At 40.4% G+C, this 23,337-nt stretch overlaps 3 protein-coding genes across 3 annotated transcripts in view; all 3 read left to right on the forward strand.

Moving 5' to 3' along the window:
• Positions 1-1,856, forward strand: part of LOC307080196 (protein tyrosine phosphatase domain-containing protein 1) — a gene marked incomplete at both ends in the record, with an annotated part of 5,353 nt that extends 3,497 nt beyond the window's left edge. Inside the window, 6 exons of the mRNA XM_079742834.1 lie at positions 26-115; positions 392-505; positions 802-903; positions 1,273-1,353; positions 1,459-1,569; positions 1,758-1,856. Of these exons, the coding sequence (XP_079598960.1) occupies positions 26-115; positions 392-505; positions 802-903; positions 1,273-1,353; positions 1,459-1,569; positions 1,758-1,856 (597 nt within the window). The remainder of the gene's footprint in view (positions 1-25; positions 116-391; positions 506-801; positions 904-1,272; positions 1,354-1,458; positions 1,570-1,757) is intronic.
• A 1,015-nt stretch (positions 1,857-2,871) lies between these two features.
• On the forward strand, positions 2,872-5,079 carry cimap1b (ciliary microtubule associated protein 1B; the record flags this gene model as incomplete). The annotated part of the gene is made up of 6 exons (XM_079742628.1): positions 2,872-2,983; positions 3,093-3,296; positions 3,836-3,937; positions 4,074-4,195; positions 4,552-4,692; positions 4,987-5,079. 6 exons carry the CDS (start codon positions 2,872-2,874, stop codon positions 5,077-5,079), a joined length of 774 nt encoding a protein of 257 aa, XP_079598754.1.
• Positions 5,080-10,227: 5,148 nt separating this feature from the next.
• On the forward strand, positions 10,228-16,195 carry dnajc24 (DnaJ (Hsp40) homolog, subfamily C, member 24). The gene is made up of 5 exons (XM_079742631.1): positions 10,228-10,316; positions 11,125-11,231; positions 12,518-12,653; positions 14,485-14,553; positions 15,353-16,195. Exons 1-5 carry the CDS (start codon positions 10,307-10,309, stop codon positions 15,505-15,507), a joined length of 477 nt encoding a protein of 158 aa, XP_079598757.1. The 5' UTR covers positions 10,228-10,306; the 3' UTR covers positions 15,508-16,195.
• The last annotated feature ends 7,142 nt before the right edge of the window (positions 16,196-23,337 follow it).

Genomic DNA, 23,337 nt, shown 5'->3' on the forward strand with positions numbered 1-23,337 from the left:
CCTCTGGTTGTGTTCTTAATCGAAGGACCTAGAGCTGGGCCCCTACTGCATCCCTACACTGGGAAGAGCAAGAGAATGGTGTGGGCGCGACCTGATACGAGCTGATCTGAGACCAGTCAGTCCCAGCCCTTCCTCCCGTTCAGCAGAACGCCAAAGCAACCAAAAAGAAAAAAAACAGAGGTCATGCGTTATCCCAAAACCAGTCAGTAAGCCCAAAAACTCCAGTGTTCCTCGATCAAGATGCACGGCTAAAAACAACCCGGCACTGCCTATGTTCAGCTCCAACGTCGATGTAAGCCATATCCTCGTCAACGTGGAACTTTTGTCCCTTTGTCCCGAGGGTGTGTTAAAATGTGTTACTGACATACATGTTTTTTGTCTTGGGCTTCAGCTGCGTAGAAATCGTCACAAACCAGGCACTTCAGCGGCGCGTTTAGTCGCCAAGGCATTGGCCAATCAGGATCCTCCGGGGGAGACCGTTCTGCAACGGTCAGCTCTGCTGCAGGTGACCTCTCTCGACAATAAGTACACAAACAAATCAAGGGTGCTACTAGATAGCTTAACATAATAACAATCCCTTACCCAATCATCATTTCAACCTAAATAACTAAATTGAACCTTCCAACATCTACAATTTTCAAGCCATCATGGGAATCGCCACCATAAATGTCTAATAGTTTCACCCTGCAACCATCAAACATAACCAACAATAGCATCATCTTCATTCCATCATATCGCTGATGGTGTGTCCGGCTCCATGCCAGTATAACCAGTGGTCTGTGGTCTCTATCTGAACCACAGGAGGAGCTAAACAGTAGTGAGTGTGGCTGGACTTTGTTGGTGACGGAGAGCGATCCACATGTTCTCAGCTGTATGCTGTGGTCCTGGCTGGAGAAACTCAAGGTAAGACATGTTTTTGATAGAAAGAAACACAAACGTCCAATGGCAACATCTTTATACCGAAATAGAACATATAAAGGCAAGACAGGCTACAAGAATGAGGAGAGCCTACATGTAGGCTTACTATTAAATTGGAATCAAATGGTGATATTATTGGTTATGATGTTATGGCCACTGGATCATATATACATTTTAAATGTTTTACCTTGTAATGTAGAATTGGTAAAGAATGTGTACAGTTTTAATACATTTGTTTTGTGCATGCAATGTAGGTACTGGAGACAAAATGAAATATGATTCATTTTTAAATCAACAATGTGCAATTATTCTCTCTGAAAAGAGTAAAGAAGGTTTATGCCCACTCTACTCCAGGATCCTGTTTTGAGTGCAGGAGACGTGGAGAAGATAAGCTCAGGAGCCAACCATACAAACCCACTTGCTGCCCTTCGGATGGTAAAGCATCCACACATTCATCTGCTAGACTTTGTCTGGCTAAACCATAATGTTTACTGAATGTCCGTATTAAAAAGATACATAATAAAAGGTGTGTGATTGCAGCCTCAGAGACATACCATCTCCTGTCTGTTGAGCTGTGTGGGAACAGTGGTCAGCTTGTGTCCACATAGAGAGGATGCAATACTGCAGCGTCTGCTGAGGGCAGTTACTAGGGTAAGAGGTGTGTGTGTGTGTGTGTGTGCGTGCGTGCGTGCGTGCGTGTGTGTGTGTGTGCACGTGGTGTGTGTTGTGGGGGAGGTAAAGACTTTCCTATGGTAAATCACTTATTTTTGTGACTTGTGTTTTATTACTATTCTTATTTTCCAATTTGGCCTCTGAATTTGAATAACTTGATCCAACAGCATCCCCCAGAGGAAACGGCGAAACATGCTGCGGTGATGAAAGTTTTTAAGGAAAGTTCCAGAGAAACTCTTAAAAGCAACGTTGTCCCTCCACAATGATTACAACTGAACTTCCGACTGTGGGACTTCAATAAAACGCGGATGGTACAAAAAATGGGTTTACCACAAGAACATTCAGGCTTCCGTCAACGTATTCACGTCCAGGCTTCAACCTGCAGCCAAATCAACACACACTATGTTTGACATCAACACATGACGATCCTGTCCTATTTTTTCATCCTTTCTGATGTTGCGATGTAGCTACCCCCACCCCACCCCCCACCCCTTATATATTATTATTTTTTGTTAAATTTTTTACATTGTTTATTTATATTTTATTCAGTGCTGGTGTTTTTGTGGTGCTTTTATTTTACTATATTGCATTGTATGTGATTTATGTTCTGTGTATTATATTGTTGGTATGCTTAAAACAATTAAAACATTTGAATAATAATCAGTACTCCCGGAAGGATAATTGCTTACTTAATCTGACTATTGACAGAAAAGAATATTCATTGTGTATTCTAAAGAAAACATTGACTACAGATGTCAATGACAATCATCGTGAAAACTGCAATGTGTCTTTATGAATTAAAATATTAATTTCCATTGACCGTCTGTATGTCATGCATTGCGGTTGGAAAGTTTGTCATCGCTGTAGCGACGTTGCCATGGTGGCAAGTTGACAAGTAGCTCCCAAGCAATCTGTGTTTTCGCTCAACGGACACTTTAGTTGTGTTGAAAAAGACAACACAGGTAAGTTATTTTCACGGAAAGTTTCGCATTAAGACGTTTGGACGTTAGGTATGGTGCCTGAGAATGCGGTTTAGATATAAATACCTGAGGTATTGAACTTCCCCATTCGTACTTTAAGCTCGCACGTAAGGCCCACCACAATATCTAATGAAGCCCTATAACTAGATTCATATTTTTGTTCTTTAGCGAAATTACGACCTTTCAATCCAGTATGCTATTCAGTATGCTACCACAATCCAGTATCAATTTTTTTTGTTGTTGCAAATGAGTAACTATGAATCACACTGAACAATGTTTTTAATTGCATTTCAGATTAGCCATGCCTGACAGTGAGCCTTGGGTTGGCTCCTGGAGGCCCCACAAGCCCAGAGGACCCATAGCTGCTCTCTATGGGAGCCCAGGGCCCAAATATGCCCTACCTGGACTCATCGGTAGCCAACAACCTCTTTACCAAACCACCTTCCATTGCCAACGTCCAATGTCACCACTATTTAACAAATGTGTACATTCCATTGGTTAACATGAGTTTTACCTTTACAGGTATTGATAACCATGACCCCTGCAGACTGAAAGCGCCAGTGTTTAGTTTTGGAACGCGCCACGGGCTGATCGGCGCAGACTGCTCCCCAGGACCCAGGTACCTGGTCCCCGCCAACATCACCAGGGTGGGCCGGTCCGGAACCCCAGCCTACTCTCTGTACGGGCGCTACAAGGAACCCATGCACTTCCAGATCCCTGGTCCAGGTCAGCAGAAACCCTGATGTCATATGTAAACTGTAATATGGAATTTTACTTCCTGTAGCTACACTCAAATTTGACATCTGGAACCAATAAAGTGGGCTTCTCCTTTATCTTCTTGAGTCTTAATTCAAAATATACAAACACTTCCAAAAAAATCCAAAAACATATTGATATTTGTACAATGAAGTTCAAAATGTACAGAAGGCCGGTTGTTGCTCCTATGGTAGCCAAGTAGGTCATTAAAATTAATCGTAAATATTTGAGCTTTTTGTTTAGGCTTTCCCAACACGAGTAGAAAACCGAAGCACAAGGTAGTGCCTAGCCTTGAGCATTACATTATTGGTGCCCAGTATTTTTCCTTGCTATACACCTACAGCCTTGAAGGAAACCCACATTGAGAAATAGAATAGATAAGTACTGATTAATGAAACAAATTTGTTCTTGTTGTATTTATATTTAGCCCAGTAGACCTAAAAACTATTCTGTCCACCTTGTATAAAACTTCTCTTTTGAAAATTCTGCTGTTTGTCGTTTTCTTTTAGGTCAATACTCACCCGAAAAGGCTGGAAGGTCACTCTACTACTCTGCGCCAGCTTTCTCTCTGACTGGCAGGAGCAAGGACTTCAACAATGACAAGACACCTGGTAAAATAGGATCATCATTTCACTATTCTGGCAGAATGTCTTCAGAATATAAAGCATAGAGAAAGGAATCTGAGCGAACGAGATCACGATAGTCGTTGCAGAGTCGGGGTCCTAATGTGTAGTCATCATGATGCAGGCCCTGCTGCATACATGCTGCCCTCTGTGCTGGGCCCCGGGACAGTCTGCAAGACCGCGGCCCCCAACTACTCCCTTTGTGGACGCAGCAAGGTCGGCAGCTTCCATGAGGACCTGCAGAAGGTGAGTCCATGTTATTTCTCTTAGAAATGTATTATTGTAAGCATTCAATAATAAAAAATAAATGCTGTAGATATTTCGTAGAATCAAGATATAGCACTTATATATACACTTATATATATATAAGCACTTATATATGTATATATAGCACATCGATCCAAGACGGTCAATTTGGGTGTCACAGCAGCAGGTACAGGGATAAAGATTGAAATTAATCTGCCAAAAATATACAGAAAGTATACTAGTGTTGTATAAACACAGTAGAAATTATACAAAAATAAAAGTAAACATTTCTGGCATTTGACTCATGGAGGACTTGATCTGAATAATACTAATATGTGAATACATTTCCAATGCAGACCCCCGGCCCTGGGACCTATAAGGCAGTGGACCCTTCCTTCTTCAAATACAGGCCTCCTCAGTACAGCATGACGGGACGGAACAGCATGTCTGGGGACAACACTAAGAAACCAGGCCCTGGAGCACATCGGCCCGAGAAGGCAAGTTGGACATTAGAGAGTCTAAACATGTGTTCTCCAGGCCTCTGTTAAAGCTAGGTACAATTAGAGAGAAAGAGAGAGAGAGAGAGAGAGAGAGAGAGAGAGAGAGAGAGAGAGAGAGAGAGAGAGAGAGAGAGAAACAGAGACAGAGACAGAGACAGAGACAGAGAGAGAGAGAGAGCGAGAGAGAGAGAGCGAGAGAGAGCGAGGGGGGGGGGGGGGCTCTAAATATATTGTTAAGGAGCCTGTCCCTCACTCATAGCAGTACCTTAAATCACACTTTTCTGTCCTCAGGTGACCTGCACCAGAATTACCGCTCCCAGCTTCTCCTTTGGAGTGCATCATTCCCAGTTCACAGTACCTCTGATCATCAATGTTGCTGAGTAGTTTTCCGTTCTTTGCGTTTATCAGCATTCTTCAGAGAATAAAAACTCATAAGAACAATAAAATGAAAACATTACCCTAATTGTTTCATTGTTTTGTTGATCTTTTCATTATACTTTGATGATATCCCTAGCATTCTAAATATTCACAAATACTTTTTAATGTTGAGTTATCATTCAAAAGTACAGGACACAAATGTTGTTTGCATAGGGACTGTTAATTATTAAGTTATTTTCTATTTGATATGTGGCTCATGTGTAGTTTGAAAAGTGTCATTCTCCATTAGTCCACCAAAGGGCGATATTGTCTTAAAGTTTCCTATGGCTTGATATTATTCCCCCTTGAAAATATTGCAGTATAATTTGCGTTGCCAATACTGTCTGTTACCATTGGCTTGGTAGATTTAGAGGGCTTTTTATTCTACCACTATCCTGAACTTTGAACCACTATAAATGACCTCGCCAGATTCCCTCTGTGATAGAACTGTCCACGGTGCTGAAGTCTCTCTACAGCCCATGTGGAGGGCCTGGTCATTCCACATACATCATCATTTAATACCTATACCTAAGTGAATAAGGTTATCATACACCTTTTGTAAATAAAGCAGGCTACTTCATATTGCACTTCGGAAATGCATGATCATATCGTCCATTTATGATGAACAGGAACAGCATTGTGCAAACCTACCACCCTCCAGAAGACTTATCTTGGCTCTTTTTTAGTGTATTGGTTGGGTCACTTCATCCAACGATTCAACACATGTGAGGTATGATACACTTGTCACAACAATCCATTTATAGATGGGAGACCCTAAAGAGGAAAAAATGAAAACATTGTGTCTCGTTCCAAGGCCGGTGAGGGTTCTCCCCACTGTGCTTGATTATGTATCAATAATTAATTTGTATGAGAGCTTGTGTGTGTGTATGTGTGTGTGTGTGTGTGTGTGTGTGTGCGTGTGTACGTGTACATGTGTGTGGCTGTGTGTGTGTGCGTGCATGTGTGTGTGTGTGTGTGTGTGCGTGTGTGTGTGTGCATGTATGTGTGTGTGTCTGTGTGTGTGTGAGAGATAGGGTGTGTGGTTGTTGGACAAGATGATGACAATGATGATGATGAAGATTAGAGAGAACCAAGAGTGATGAAGGAAACAGGCTGATTGATAGAGAAAGAGTAAATGAGCTTTCGATTAGGACCAGCGTCAGGTCACAATCCCCCACACCTCTGTGAGAACACACTTTGTGTTACCTGTCCCTTTCACATCAATCAATACTAACATCAAAAAGACAATTATCGGCCCTTGATTTTTCCTCACTCTTACAGAGACACTCACTTATCAACTCAAACTCATTTTTGTGTGTCAGCCTGTCTGTCGGTCTGTCTGTCTCTTATTTGTGAACTCATTTCAGCGTTAAACACTTTATTGAAATAGTATATACAGGATCATATTTATCAAAGACAATGCATATTCTGACAAAATGCATTTGCTGCATAATTTACTAAGGTTGTGTGTAGAACTGTGCAACCCAGTACCCAGTCAGAGAAATATCGGCCAATGAAGTGATATTCTCAATATCTCAGTATTGAAGGAAAATATTATTAGTATTCTACCAGACGTGAATGAGTCTCTCTCTCTCCCTCTCTCGCTCTCTCTCTCTCTCTCTCTCTCTCTCTCTCTCTCTCCTTCATTAAGGGCTTTGATGTCGCTTCCACAGGAGAATCATATTCATTTTCTTAAACACTATTTATATATTTGTTTGCCTCAAAGTCCTTGAATACTAGTCCTGTTAACTTTCTGTATGCTCCAGATTGTATAGCGTTAAGTAGTTCCTGTAGTTAGCAGCTGTTTGGAGGTTAACCCTAAGCCAGTTTGACCCAATGAATTCTGATTTATGGTTGAAGCCAGCCATTTGTCCATTGAGCTGCGAGTTTTACCATTTGATTCGTGTCAATCAAGCAAAGCTCAAGCACCCACCCTCTTTGGTCTGCCCAAAGTTGGATCGCAGAGCATAGAATAACATAGCTGTGCACCAAATACTGTATGGCAATCAAATAATAGATCATATAGTCCAAAAATATTGTGAACTGTGTGTGGTTGATGGCTGGTTTAAGCAGACTGCTTTTGAACCCATCTATCTATGTTTTGTATTTCCTATGTATATATTTTGTAACTGTATTTCCACGCCAAAAAATTCATGGATTACGAAATAACGTGGATGTAAGTACTTAAAGTACTAATGTGAGTGAAATGTACAAAGGTCTACATTTTAAATCAAACTGAACTATTCTAACCCTGCAAAGACAATTTGTCATAGCTTTCCAAAGGTATATAAATTCATCTAAATACAACTTTTGAAAATATAAATATATGAAAAGCCATAGTTGATAAGTGCTTGTAAGCGCACGTTCATCAGGTGAAGAGTGGGTGTGATCAGTGTTTCACTGTGTGCGTCTAAGCGTTAATATAGAGGATGTGTGTATTCGTGCATTAATGGGTGTCTCGGGGCATTGATGTATTAATTTTAAGTGTGTGTGAGATCATGCATAGCTGAAAATGTAAATGTGTTATTAAAATGTAATGAACGTAGAGAGTACATTGCATTTCCGAAAATCTGTATATGTTGAGCTACTAAGATAGCATGTTAGATAGCATTTATTAACATTTGAGCACACCAAATTTTTATATCATGTCTGGCACAGGGTAAAAAACGTTGCTTCTTTAAAACAAGCTATTTAGCTTGGAGAGAATATTTAATGATTTACTAGGTGTGTTTGACATGACTCGTGTGGATAAGTGTGACCAGAATGTCTCTGTGTTGTGTTTCGTGTAGCGTTGCGGGTTGTATAGAAGTGAAGAAGACATGTCTTGTTTCTCATCTATTGATTAAAGAAAAAAAAAGCAAATCCCATCAGGTTTTTCACTCAAATTCCATGACCATCTCCCAGGGCCGGCTCTTGACAACTGGGAGCCATAGGCAACATTTTCTTCAGGGGCTTGTCCTCCGCACTTTGCCTAGAGCAAAGAACTATGAAATAAAGTGAGAGAGCGAGAGAGAGGGAGTGAAAGAGAGAAGGAGTATGTGGATTGGAAAGTCTTTTAACTAGTAAATATTTTACCAGATGCAGTTGATAGATGAGTATATATCCAATCAATTGGAAGATAATGCAAGGACATCATCAGATACTCTTTTTTAAATTGAACCTGTGCAACCAAGCAACCAAACATTCAGAAGCCGGATTCCAGCCTACAGTGTGGCCTAGATGTATTCATGAAGCAGTTGTAGGGAAGCAAATGGTTACCACCTGTGTTTCTATTGCAGCCTACGATGACATGCACATTTCACATTCATGAGACACAGTTGACGACCTGACGGACGCACATGCAAATGGACTCACTTTCTGCTGGTTTAGCAACTTCAACACATTGACGTAATGGATAAGGGGCGGATAATATGTATTTGAAAAAGGAGTGTGTGTGTTTGTTTGTGTGTGCTTGTTGGTGTGTGTGTGTGTGTGTGTGTGTGTGTGTGTGTGTGTGTGTGTGTGTGTGTGTGTGTGTGTGTGTGTGTAATCATCTTTGACTCATTGGTATGAAAGGGTGTGGAGAAAAAAAGAGGTGATGGTCCTCACAAATTGTGTTTCTGTTGTGTATTAGTGCTAATGTATATAAGTCCGCTTCTGTTGTGTACACAAGCGTACATATTGATACTCCCAGCAGAGCAGTGCCTTGAGATTTTATGCCAGCGATATCATTGCGTGGCAAACACAGGGTTAGCAGTAGAGACTGTGAGGAGTGAAAATAGATGTGGTCAAGAAACAGAAACAAACAAAACCATTTGTTGAATACAAAATATATCATGGCTGTGATGACGAAACCCGATAAAGTTTGAATTTGCAATGCTTCACTAGAAAGTTGACTATTGGTCAGTTACACATAACACAAAAAGAATACTAATAATATAATGCTAATATTAATAATATTATTTTATTTTTAATGATGCAAACAATTTATTTAGCTTTTTTCAGTTGCAATTAACAGAAGTGTCAAAGAAACATTGATTTACAGCTGCTCAAATGTATTACTGTAGCCATTAGTTAAAATACACAAGAGATAGACCAACCAATTCATAATAACAATGACAAAATGTTTTGACAAAAAATATTATGACCAATAATGAGTATCAGCTCACACCTTTCTAATAAACAGCTGTTCTATTTCTGAGAACATGGCATGCATGCATCCCCCCTCATACACAATCACTCATGCAACTGACAGGTTCCAAATTAGTGATGAAAGGTATTTTAATGAAAGGGCATCCAAAACGATCATCAAAAAAGTCATAAAAACAATATGTGTGATATTCTAAAGCATTTACTTTAATTAAATATAAGAAAGTCAGTGTTCCCAGTCACTATCTTAATCTAATTGCTTTGGTTGAGGTTGTGGGGTAAATCACATGTGAACTCTCTACAGAAGCAGCATATTAATTTGAATTAGATAAGACAAAAGTTTCAGTTGTTTCCTGAGGATGAGGATTTATTCTGCAGACCGTTGGGAGCTATGTGGAGCTGGGGATCTTAGTCCGCCAACAAGGTCCCACACATGAGAAGGTCTGGCCTTTGATGCCATGGGGGCAGATCCAGAGACCACCAACTTCTTGGAGCTTGAACGGGACGCAGACCGCTACGGGGAGCCCACGGAGTGAGGTGTAGAGTGACTTACTAACAGGTGCTCTAACATTAGTGACCCCAAGGTTTCTAGTAGGGCTTTGTGGGTAGGCTATTGAAGCTGGATGTGGTGTGATCCGTTATATTTGTTTTATTACAACTGTAAAACGTGTTATTATGTCATTGTCATTCTGAATAACTATTTATAAAATGTTTCTTATGCATTGTAATTCATCTCTTGAAATTAGTTTGTGTCACAAATGTTCGATGTTGGTGGTGTTTTATATATCGTGTATAAACCATGGCCGTATGAACCCCAGTCAATTTGCCACACATTGTATTGTATTGTCCTGGCTATATGATACATATCAACATATGAACTATTGTTTGAATTTAGATTTTTGACAACCTAGTAGCAGAAGCACTAGTGGAACCATCTATACAACAGAGTGTACCAGGGGACGAGGAAAGGCGTCGCACACACGTAAGAGCCGACGTAGAGCCATGTATTTACAGGGCCATGGTATTTACAGTATGTACATGTTGACATAACTATCGAAGATGGTCCATGAGTCAAGGTATGTCTATTGCAAATGATCTCTCTGTTTTATCGCAGAGCAAGTCGAATTTGACATGTGTGTAACTAATTTGTATAACTTTGAGCAAACGTAAATGTGTGAAACCAAACACTCATGCATCCAGTTCACAAAATGATCACACTGAAAACAAATGTGTGCCAACTTTCTTTACACAATCATCGGAACAACAATATATATGTCTCTGAACTTCCTTTCATTAGCTGAAATGTAACTTGTCTTGGTCGGGTTATCCTGGGCTGCGCTACCTCAACGTTCGTTGTCTGCCATATCAAGTCAACTGTTGTCCTTGGTATAATGATGTTCTCCTATCTGACAACCCGTGTCAGAGTTTCTATATCAAAATGCAGTGGCGTGCACAGGAATAACTTCCTTCTAGAGTGCCCCTGATAGAGGAAACCTATCTGCCCTACAGGGCCCTATTTTAGAAAAAGAACGACAGAGCATTGCACTATTTAGGTTCCCTTTATATATGTTACCCCTCGGTTTCAGGAAACCTTCATGAAGTTCCCTCTCTAGTTAGAGAATAAGAGAGCGCCCATATTTATGTGAAGCCCTCATAAAAGGCCCAGGTCTGTTATGCACAGTCTGCTATAGATCAGCAGTGTTGTTGATAATGGGTCGGGTACACTTCAAATGAATGTCCAAGTTGGTAAGGGAGAGGGAGGACACATCAGACATTTTAGTTGGTCTAATATTGAATGAAGGCTGTAATTTCAGCGTCACTTAGAAGTTGCTATGGAGGATAGTATCCGCTTATATCATTTAATGTCATGAAATCTTTCTGCAGGGATGTCTAAGCAATTGCCTCCCAAGGACCTGTATGCAGTGTTGGGAGCCGAGCCCTCGGACTCACCACAACAATTAAAAGATAGATACAAGCAGCTTGCCTTGAAGGTAACTGGACATGTCTCTGTATGCCTGTTTGCTTATCTGTCTGTCTGTCGCCATCACGTTGATCTCTGCAATACCCTATCCCTAAGAAAGCTACTCAAACCATCTTCACATTTATCTTTCATTGCTAGAGCAATGTAAGAATATGATCTTACATTGCTTCACATTTATAGATATACACAGGAAAAAAAGTTGATGTTTTTTGTTGTGAAGCATTTTGGAAGATCGTAAACCAAATCAAATCATTCTACAACTTCCCCCTAACCTCTCCCTATTTGTCTCTTAATGTGGCACAAGTTATTAATTATTTTGATATCGACATGCCTATCCAATTTTGAAAAACGTTTTCAATGGTTTCAGAAAAGAAAGAGAATGTATGAATATTGTATAGGTCTTTCATCCAACAATGCCGTTAACTCCTCCTGGGCAGTGCGGTGTCGTTCCACCAATAGATGGTGCAATAGCATCATCACAACGTTAGACTCCTTGTCTGATCTCTAGCATTGCTCTTCCACTCAGCCTGAAGTACTCTCCTGAACTCTGATGACATCTGTGTCTTCTGACAAGACAGAGGAGTTGGGAATCAAGCAACATGGCTGAACAACTCAATCCACTAGCAGTAGGCAGGCAAACTATCCCTAACTTCAAGTAACAAGTGTCTGGGGACAATAAGCAGGATCACACTCCACCAATTGCATGACGTTATTTTATGAAGAACGATTTGCGCTCCCATTTATAAAGCCTTTCATCGACTAACACACATCTGTCTTGCGTGTCTTGTCACATTTGCATGATCCAATGGAATCCTGAAGGATAAAATCACTTGTCACCTAATAGGTGTTGTTCCGAGTTTTATTCGGAATGTGTCATTTTTCGGAAGGAAGATATTCGCTGGATGTCACGTCGTTTAATCAACTTCTCTGATCTCTTTTTTTTGTTGTGTGACCCTCAATGTTTAACAGTTTCAGAGCAATTATTAATAAAATGTTAATCAGGGGTTGAAGGCTTGTATTATTTTTTATTTATTAATAAATAAATAATATTAACATTACGCTTCTGGTTGTTAAGTTGTATGTATCATTTATTTAGATTTTCTTTCTCCCTTTTTTGTTTCTATTTTCTGGTTGTTTATTCGTATGTAGTTATTTATTTAGATTTGTTTGGAATGCCATTGTTTTTATGGTTGTTGTTTGTGCAGCTATTCATGTTGCTTATGGTTTTGCTGTTTCTTCTGCATGTTTCTTACAGCCTAAAGATAGCCTAAACAAAACATGCTTGTATTTCCATAGCACCACCCGGACCGTCTGCGAGGGCTGGGTGCCTCGGAGGCGGAGGCCTCCCTGAAGAGGTTCCTGGAAGCAGAACAGGCCTGGAGGATCCTTGGAAACCAGGACGCCAGGAGTCAATATGACCTGCACAGAAAAGGTTTGTTTTGATCCGTTTTTTTTTGGTCCTTAGATCCCAGTCTAAAGTAGGCTAGTCTGTATTCGAACAACATACAAGATACCTAATAATGGCTCTAATCAATGTGTTTTCAGTTCTTCAGTTCTTAAATAACTGATCAGTTCTAGGTCTAAAATGTTCCACATACTTCACACAACATAGATCATCAGACACAGTAACCAAGATACCCAGTAATAGTGCTATGTAAGAACGAAACCACTGCTGCCCCCCTGCTCTGTATAAACCTCTACTGAGGCCCGAGCAGCGAAGCCAGAGGCTCCACAACCTCCTTTCTGTGAATGTAATGCCAAGCCACCACCACCAGCAGGCAGGTGAGCCTTGCCACCAGGCTGAGTCTTCCAGCAGAGGAGGTCACGCAGGCTGTGTGAAGTGAGGCCACAAACTAACGACATCACAGCTCAAACGTCGTTCGAGATCATTTCTGCAGTATAGCTGCATAGGGAAAACAATCACATCCAATTTCAGCGTGCGTGTGCGTGTGTGCCTGCTTAAGCGTGGACTGTAGTGTTATTTGAGTTGGATATTAGCAGTCCAATATATATGTGGACCGGTGGTTGAGTCTGAATGTTGCCAGCCTGTTATTAACACCCTAATACCTGCAGCACAGTAAACCTATTGACTGTCTAATTATCACCTGCATGCTTTTACATTACCTTCATTGTGAGCCCAATCCAATACGTCTCGCTCCCATCCTGCCCACGGCAGAGCGGATAGTGGCAGTATGTCTTGTGAGAGATGAACAGGGTTTAAAAGTATATTTTGAAATGAGAAAGTGGCCGAGCCCAGTGAGAGTGTTAACTATACAGTACAGGAGTTAGCGTTTACAAAGTTGAAGGTAGGGAGCGACACAACTGCAAAGATCCTATTTGTGGGAACGAGCAAAGGTGTGTGTGCATCCAGCAGAATGCTTTATCGTTGCCACAGGTTTCATTTAGCACAGACCTTTTTTAATTTATAAAAAGAAAGTGTTTTTTTTATTCATTTATTTATTTTCACAAGCGAACCATCAATCTGCAGTCGCAGCTAAATTTAGAATATCTCATTATGGGGTATTAATTCTCCTTCAGTAATCTGACCAACTCAGAAAAAGCAGCACAGTTAAAATAGCAACCTCAATAATTACACATAGTGTTTTACTCTAATATGAAAACTTATCAAGATAATCAAATCTTGTTCTAGATTGCTTTCTTTCTGATGGTCAATAATAGGATTATTATTTGATCATAAAGTATAACATAATATACAATTTTACTTTATATAAATACTTTTTAATAAATCCCATGCAATTAAATGGAGCTGAAGTTAATTCAAATAATGTAGTAAATGGTACACTATGGTTACAAATCGGTGTATCACAATATAATGATTTATCTTTGTGTCAACACCACCTCACCGAAACAATACATCACACTGAACAAAATAGTATTTTAAAGTTTTATTTCTTATTCAATCTAAATTCGCACTTCATGCAACCTATGAAATATGACACCCTTATTAAAAAAGTTCAACACGTATTATGGCTGAGGATTCCGAGCCGTTCTCATTAACAAACTTAACACCTCATAATGAGTGTCCTTAAGACAGGTGAACTGTTAAAATAATACCTTCGATCCGCTCCACGTCTGTCACTCCTCTTCATCATTCAACAATACTTTAATCTCCTCGCACTAAGAATACTTTTGACGACCTAAGGTATATTTTAATGTCGATTGACAGAATCTCATTGTAATCTGAGGTTAGTCATAAAAAAAGTCTTCTTCTTCTCCTTCTTCGTCTTCTCCTCTCTGGGTAGACATTGATCTGCAACAGGCCTGGCCAGTGGATTCCATGATTTCTCAAGACGACATGATATTTAATCCAGGTAATTTCCTATCTGTTGATTTCAAATAACAGTCGCATATTTTATGCTGAAGTACACTCCTTTATGGTGTTTAATTCTTCTTCTTATAAATAACGGGACTTTATTTAAGAATTGTATTTAGGCATACTATAATTGTACTTAAAACACAATAAAGCTGATCACCTATGTGTGAAGCCTTTGAGGGGGTCAAACTACAAAGCAATAAGCCATCAATCTTTTTGTCTTAATGCGTATTATTACATTTTCTGCTTAGTATAGTATGCAAGACAGTAATGGGCAGGGGAAACTGCTTTAACTCTGCTACTAAGAGTAGCACTTTCCAGAAACATTGTTCAGTGAACTTTGTTCAGACAATGTCAAAACATAGCTGTACTGTACTGTACTGTACTGGCTAATCCTATAACATTTATTTTTTCTTTGGCTTCCTTTAGTACTCCAATCTCTCTAATTCAATATTGACCATCGTTTTTCGCTGCATACAAAAGCCCAGGCTTTTTATTTGAACTCAGTTATCCACTTTTTTGTGAAACCAGAATGCAAACGGTCACAGCCATGGAAAACCTTTCCCGTTCATGCAGAATTAACAAAAATAAAACATCATGAACACAAAATAGTTGTTCGTTTAAATGTACACCCCAAAGTATAATGTTTATCGTTTCCTTTCTTTTAATCAATCTACGTGTGTGTGTGTGTGTGTGTGTGTGTGTGTGTGTGTGTGTGTGTGTGTGTGTGTGTGTGTGTGTGTGTGTGTGTGTGTGTGTGTGTGTGTGTGTGTGTGTGTGTGCATGCGCGGCGTAAGATGACAAATCATATACATATGCGTGTCGTTGTGGCGGTGAATTCCTCCTCCCAGATGAGGAGCTGAGTGATGAGATGGCATCGAAACAAGGGATTCAAGGAGCAGAGGTGTGCTGTGATACCTGTTCGCTGAGTGTATGTGTCACAAAGTCCTGATAGAGGAGGGCCAGAAACAGGCAGTGAAAAATTCTGAATGACCACCTTGCCTGTTGAAGGCCAACACAAAATCAGTGCAACTGTTTACAAACCTACCATGTGCAAAGTTTTCCTGATTCTGTTTTGGATGTTGATGACTATAACAGTATGCAATTGTGTTGTTTTATCACCAAATCTCTAGATTGGATGAAAAGGAAATTTGGTCTTACTGAATAATATCTTCGACATACATGTTATAAACAAACACTTGTAGCAATTGTAACAAACTTCTTAGAAGTTTGTTCCACTGCTGTTATCATTGCAGAAAAGTTGCCTTGTCAGCCAAACGTAGTTCTTCCATGAAGCTGTGTCTGTTTCCACCAGCGTTCTCAGTGGTAGGCCTAAGGCAGGCAGGCTGGGAGTCACCACATCTGACCTGGACATCACCACACATGCTTTGTTTACTTTACGCCTCACCGGATGACACATATCCGTTTAAATGTGCATGTGTAATGAGCTGGTAAATGATGATGATGATGTTATTGCATGCTGCTGTGCTAGGCTGCAGCACAGTGTTGCTCCCACAGCACACTGTCCTTTCTGCCTCCGGTTTACAACTAGTTCTGTGATCGTTAGTCTGTAATAAAAAAAAATGAACGCAACATCCATCCCTACAGGGTGTCTGTCGGTCATTGTGCACCCCCCAGTGTTTGATTGGTCACCCTGTTTTTTCTTGAAATTTTGTTGCATCCTCGTGTGAGATGATGATGAAATGATCTGCTGTGTGTCTGCGTTGATGTCTTATTTATGGTGTGTTCCTGAATTCTCGGACGCCAGCCTTCAGAGTTGCACTTTTGACGTCATTTCCGGTCTCGGAGTGTTTATAGCGTTCCTGTTTGTCTTTGTGATTGTGTCATGAAATTGGCTGGTCGTTGTTTATTGTTAGCTGCATTAGCCACTTTAGCAAACCCGCGCGAAAACAAACAACACAACTTTACATTGTATTGCACGCACAGCAAGACCGTGCAATGCATAAATTGGTGACCGGAACCCTAACCCTAACCCTAAGTACCAATGTAATCAAGTGTTAAAGAGCATTTAAAATCAACATTAAAATGACCAACTTGGTACAAATGCAAAGAAAATAAATGTCTTCACGGGCGCAGCCATTTTGTTGAGAGTGTCATCAGCACTGCTCTCGGTCTACGCTCAAAATTCCGAAAGATGTAGACAAAAAGGGGGCGTGCCTCCGAGAAATGCCGCAAGAAAGCTGGGAGATCTTGGACTTTCGACTCGGAAGGCTGGAATCATTATTGCTGTATTTGCAGTGTTCCTTTTGATCATTTGTCACCAAGTGCCGTGACAAAAAAAAATATTGTCATGCACGCAAACCTTTTAAAGGCCTTCTTACATGTATTATCGGTTATTACATGTTCTTGTTAATACAGATTGAAAGCTCATTTTTGAATCACATCTCTGTGCTTATTCGCCAACCTGGAAGGGTACCTAGTAGCCTAGCAAATAGAACTTTGACTATAATTCACACACGTGTATATAATTGAATGTATTTTTCTCAGGCATCAGGTTATGTGCCTCTAGGGGTGTCAGCCTTCATCACTCTAATGACATGCAGAGAGCGGTGAGAGGCAGAGGAGGTTTGAGAAAGAAATGGGGTCAAGACATAAAGAAAGTGATCTAAAGGGGACTAATTGTAGGTCTCAATCTAGAGGGGGGGTTGGTCGGGCAAGAGGGACAGGCTGGAGAAGGGATAAGAGAGACTGTGATCTAAGCACTCTAATTGCAGTGTCACTAAAAGCAATTTTGTGTCCTGCAGCATTCCTCGATCTATGTCAATATTTCACCACCCCTCAATTGACACGTCATCTTGACAGCTGCTCTGTTATTCGCGCTGTATCTTTGCACTTTGCCAGACCCAGTGTATCTCCTACATAAAGTTATCTTGGAACTTTTTTCTCCTGGGGACTTTTTTCAACTCGTATCAAGCAGCGAGGGTTAGATGGATGGTATAATGGTTAAGATGACTTTCTTTATCTGTGGCTATCAGCTGCCACACACTAAATGAGGAGTGCCCTTTAACAGCTGACTGACCAATGAGAGTAGAGTCATTAGCAGGTCTTATCCCATTGTGCATCTGTCACCCCCCTGCTGTGAGGAGCCGCTCTTTCGTTTAGAGGGCAGATAGGTATTGACAGCTGCATTTTAAACTCTTTGGCCCGCCCAGCCAAACAAGGGTCTATTCCGGGCCATTCTCTTCTCTTCTTCTGTTCTACATTCTTCAAAGAGGTTTGCTAGACCGGGTTTAGCACGTAGATGGCTCTATACTGAATTGGTGAACATTGTTGTCTCCTGCCGAAAACAGGCTTTGAAAACCATTATTAAGTGTTCATGATTTGGACACTAACCCTAACCGACACCTGAATTGGGATGTCAATGAGATAAATAGTATAAATTCACAATCTATATTTGTATATCCTTATAGGAGAAGGTGGCTGTCCCTACTCCTGACTTAAATCTTATTTTAGTTTGATAAAATCGAACATTTTCATTTAGTCTTACTAGTAGCAGAACATTTTCTTGGACACAAATAATGAAATTATAAACGTATATACTTTTTATCCTAAATAAAAACATATATTTATTTCATAAAACACTGTTCCCTATTTTCATGTCACTAGTGCCTCGCTTCCGAATGATTAAAGAAGCCACTTGAGGCTTCACCCCGGCATCAACACTACGCGCAGCAACACGCGTCTTTGCTCCAATTTGTCAAAGTTTGCCATATGTTTACCATGTCATTCATGTAATAAACACCAAGACATGCTAACAAGCTACTGTATCCCCCAGGAAAAGGAAATCCATCTGAATGTCTGCCGCAGCCAATTAGCCACTCCCCAGAGGGACATTATTTTACATTAACACAATAACCAGTGTAGTCCAGTCAAAGGGTTTGGATGAGCCCTGAACTGGTAGTGTTGACAACAACGATGGTGATGATGATGATGATGATGATGATGATGGTTGCGCCCTAAAACGATGGGGGGACTTTTGTAAAATTGTTGAAATATAATGTGTGTTTTATCACTTCATCATATCATTTCAGTCACATAGAGTCACCAGGGCAATTTCTACCCATTATTTTCTGCCTACGCTTTAGGTTGGTGAGTCAAGTCAAGGAACCAAGATTGTTGAACCCGGTTCAAATCCTGGACCTTCTGCGTTTCTGAATGATGCCCCTAAATACAAACTGTACACAGATGTATGACATCATATATGTAATCCAATGATGGTTGATGGTTTCAAGATTTCAAAGAAGAGATGGACAAAAAATGCTTATTCTTATTCCGTAGGTAGCTGATACTTACTCCTAAACCATGTAATTTGTACCCTGAAGTTAATAATTCTTGACTATAATTCTTTTCATTGATAGCCTACAATGGAATTTGACTATACTCAACTTTCTGGGCTTTCATATAAAAAAATAATCCCAAACACCCTTCTCCTCTTAGTGTTAAAAGATGAGAGGAACTGTTATGACATGCCTGTTACCATAGCAACCCCACACCATAGGGAAGACTATCTGTCAGGAACCATTTTACACTCCCCGGGGTCACCCCCGCCCCACCACCATCACTACCACACAGACACACACACAGACAGGTATACATACACCTACATTAACACACAGACACACACACACACACACACACACACACACACACACACACACACACACACTCTTTATCACACAGGGTTGTTTATGCGTGTGTGGCAGGTTGAAACATGGCTGGGTCTCACAGGGCCAGCCTGTGTCAGTTTGGTCCCCAGGGGCCCTCTGCAAAACAACTGTACTTGCCGGCTAGGTGAGGAAAAACAGTGCATGAATAAGGGCCCCCACCGGGTCGTTACATATTTACTTGTAAAGTGCTTTCGGACCAGGAATTGTTGGATTCCTTAACCGAAAACACAAAGGAAAGATGTTCACGTGCACACAATGAGGGCTAGGTCCAAATGTAATGTCAATTAAATGTAACTTATTAGTTATAGAATAACAAAGAAATACAACCCTTAACATAACTTCTAAACACTTTAGTGTACCACAAGTTGAATATACACAGATAAAATATTTGTGCACCAACCAAGTTCTAGTCTTGGTAAAGAGAATGGTAAAGAGCTAATATGTTAGTGTCTGTAACTGATGGCAACTTTTTTATTCTGCACTGCCTACGGATTAAAGGAACGTCTTAAAATCCTCAAATTCCCCTCAAAGGGCCAAACGTGGCTAATTAATAAAAATATTATGGTCTTATTGTTCAAATTCTGAGTCACAACATTAAATTTGCAACCATGCCATCCTGAACATAAACAACTGGGGAGACATATTTTCATTGTGGAATATTAAAATATTTGTTAGGGTTAGGGTTAGGGTTACAAAAGACTAATGTTGATGGATTATTGACTCAGCACAGCAACTGATTAGTTTCGAGAAAAGACTAAAATAGGCACTATAAACTCCTAAATACAAGAAAATGGTCTATAGTCTAAGTATACGCATATATCATCAACAAGTCCATATCATAAATATGGACATATGAATAAATTGCAGGCTATATTAATATATGTGTGACATTGATGAAGCAGTGATGGAAACAATGATGGCATAGTTAAAGACATCACTTGATAGTGTAATGATGTGTAGTAAGGGTTTGTTTATTCATCCTTCCTCTCAGGGCCCTCTGGTCCAGCTCACGGCCTTTCAGACTTAAAACAACATTTTGTTTGCTTCTGGACCAGTTGTTTACCCTCTCTCGACTCAAAGGTTTGGGGTAGAAACTGGTCTTCTTTTGGGATTTTAACTGCAGGGGATAAGTCAATCCTGTCACTAAATGTAATTTGCTAAAACATAGACACTTACAATTGCAGAATTGTCTTCCATAAGGGTTTTAAATAATCGTATCCCTTTTATAAATTCAGTGCTAAATTTGTCAAAGTCTGCTGCCAATGTTACCATCAGCATTTGGTGTGTCTGTACGTGGTTGTGTGTGTTTATGTGTGTGTGCCGAGTATGTAGCGCATGCGTGCGCTGATTTAATAAAGCGGATTGCATTTTTTAATCTCAGATGTAATTCACCATTTAACCAAAATAAATGGTTGGTAAAAGTTGAAAGTGGTATGTAATGAACTCACATGCTATTTATAATATACAATCATGAAAGAGCAGAATTTGTCATTAATTATATATTTATTCAACAGCGTCTCAATACAAACGAGAAACGGTTGCAGTATTGTGGTATTTAAACATGCTTCACTTGCCAGTCAAGCACTTGTCAATGCTGAAGGCTTGACTGAACAAAAAATAATTCAATTTGTCATTAATCTCAACGGCGTCTGCAGCAACAAACACACCTCAGCGGGCCAAAGTCCCACTTGCAGCAAGATCATCCGCAAGATGTTGAATGGCCCCAAAGTCCTGGGCTGGAGCGGTGCATATATCTGCTTAAGTTGCATTGAGATGTGCTGGGCCGTACAAATATGTAGAAAAGCATTGAAGCACAATCTGAGACGCATTGAGAGGCAGTGGAGTTGAAGTGAGATATTTTGAGCTGTTTATAAAATGCATTTGATGGTGCTTTAAGGTGGTATTGAGATGTACCAGAGCACAGCTAATTAGAGCTGAGCAGCAGTGAATGTAGCGCATTGTCTCGGGACGGGATTCTCCTTGCTGCGGCGGCAGGACACTGTGGCTAAGTGGGGATCCTTGTGGTTTTGTGAGTGGGATTGTCTGACACCGAAAGACCACAAAGCCCAGCAACATAAAGGACAAAAGCCACCGGGCGAGGACTGGAGGGGGACAGAGGTGATGTACATCTGCTCAGCTCTTTCTCAGCTCGCCATGCTAAAAAAGAAAAAGGACATGGGGATGAGATTAAATTGTCCCAGTGTGTGGCCCCCGGTCCACGCGGCCGATATAATATGGGACCCGGTCCGGTCTCCCTATTTAGAGGGCAGCACCGTGCAACCCCTTTAGGGCTGCTATTTCTATTGTTATTCATGAGGGCTGATCATTCTCAATGCTGCAGCTTTGCAGAGTTGCGTTGCTGAAGTGACGTGAACAGACTCTGACCGTGTTATCAGGTATCTCACAGTCACATACTCAAAGTCAGCATCCCTGATCTGCGTGCCTCGAGGCTTGTTTTCAATAGAGGTTTATAATCGTTATTTATTTATTCTATTCATGTTTTTGTGCTCTGAGACTCTGATGCTGTTCAAGACGTCATTCTGGATCTAAGTATGCATTGCCCTTATTGCTGTCCCATCGATTTCCCCCCTCAGTTACACTAGTTCCCACCTAATTCCTAAATGTATGTATGTCTCTACCTATAGCAGACATTATCACACTGTCCAAAAAAGCATTAGTCCTGCTCTTTGTATATGTTCATTTAACAATAACTATTCATTGTCACTCAGGGTTTGGGATGGTGGTACCAATTCTGTTCTTCCAGGAACGTTCTTGATCATCTTAGTCTGGGGTTTCCAAGCTTCGCCGCCTCAGAAGCCATGAGCACGTTTGGATCTCACAATGGCTGTTCCTATTGGTCTGAGTGCCTCCCTCGTCCCCGCCCCTCTCACCATGCAGGAGGCCCCGATTAAAAGTGTGGCCTTCTATAGATGGCTGACTATCAGCTAATAACAGCCACTCTAATTATGTCTGTTATTGTAATCCATTTCTTCACAATATCAATAGCCAAATTCACTGTTCATTAAGGAAAATAACTGCACCACACAATGTTATTTCCATGAGTTTGTCTGGGGAAATTGTCTTCTGAGACATTGAGAATTGATTATTTTGTGTGATGTGCATTTCTTTAGATGATAGTGGGAGGCAATACAGTTTGAGCTATTGTACGGGATCTCAGATGGAATGGAATGCTGCAGATCCACGCTATATGCAATGCATATATTTGTTCTTTATTCACTCCTCAGATATCAAGCTACAAGTAAACAATCTCCATTTCACAACTGAACAGATACAGGATATAACCGCATATTTGTTGATGAAGTTTGACTAGTTTGACTAGCTGGGAGTCAGAACCCGAAGGTTAATTTAAGACCATAAACGTGTTTTTTAAATATTAAAGTGACAATCTTGAAATCTCTGAAGATTTTCACGAGAATAAATGTCAGTTATGTCACTATCTATTGCCTAATGAGGTGTCACAGTGGTTATGAGCCTATGGCAAACTTTTGAAAGCCTTTTCCTTTGCACCATTATTCATGCTACAAACATTTGTTGGTGTTGGTGGCAACATTGCCTTCACAGTGTTGCACAGTAAGTGACGTGTTTTCCATCACCCAGCAGGGGTAGTTCTACTAGAGGGAGAAGGGGGATCTACCGCAACATGCACTCTTCAACTCACTTGTGTGTGTAGCGATTTACACTTTTGTTTTTCGCCAAAGAGAAGGAAACAGGAAGATCTTAGAGAAAACTTTAAGGCAAAAGGCAATTTGAGCCGCTTCTAGCCACGGACTAGTCTCAATCCAAAGTTGTCTTTGTGTTTGTGTTTGTGCCCATTGGTTTTCACACAACACTATTGTATCTGTTATTAGGCTAGGTATTTAACACCTACTTTCTTTCTTTTGTTCTCTATGGTGTTAAAATGATCTTCATCCATTTAATGCATTCCATTTAGATACAATCCCACAAGCAATTCCTTAAATGACTCATTAGATACATTTTTGTAAAGCACTTATATTGTTTTGGGGATAGGTATTTTTTTTCATTTTGAGCAGGTAGTTTTACTTTTGATAAAAATGATTTAGCAAGCAAGCATT

The sequence above is a fragment of the Pollachius pollachius genome (assembly GCF_949987615.1).
Source record: "Pollachius pollachius genome assembly, chromosome: 9".
Taxonomy (NCBI): domain Eukaryota; kingdom Metazoa; phylum Chordata; class Actinopteri; order Gadiformes; family Gadidae; genus Pollachius; species Pollachius pollachius.

Coding starts and splice junctions, on each gene's coding strand:
- dnajc24 (XM_079742631.1), top strand. Junction 11,232..12,517: donor ACAAGCAGCTTGCCTTGAAG/GTAACTGGACAT, acceptor GTATTTCCATAG/CACCACCCGGACCGTCTGCG. Junction 14,554..15,352: donor CGACATGATATTTAATCCAG/GTAATTTCCTAT, acceptor GCGCGGCGTAAG/ATGACAAATCATATACATAT.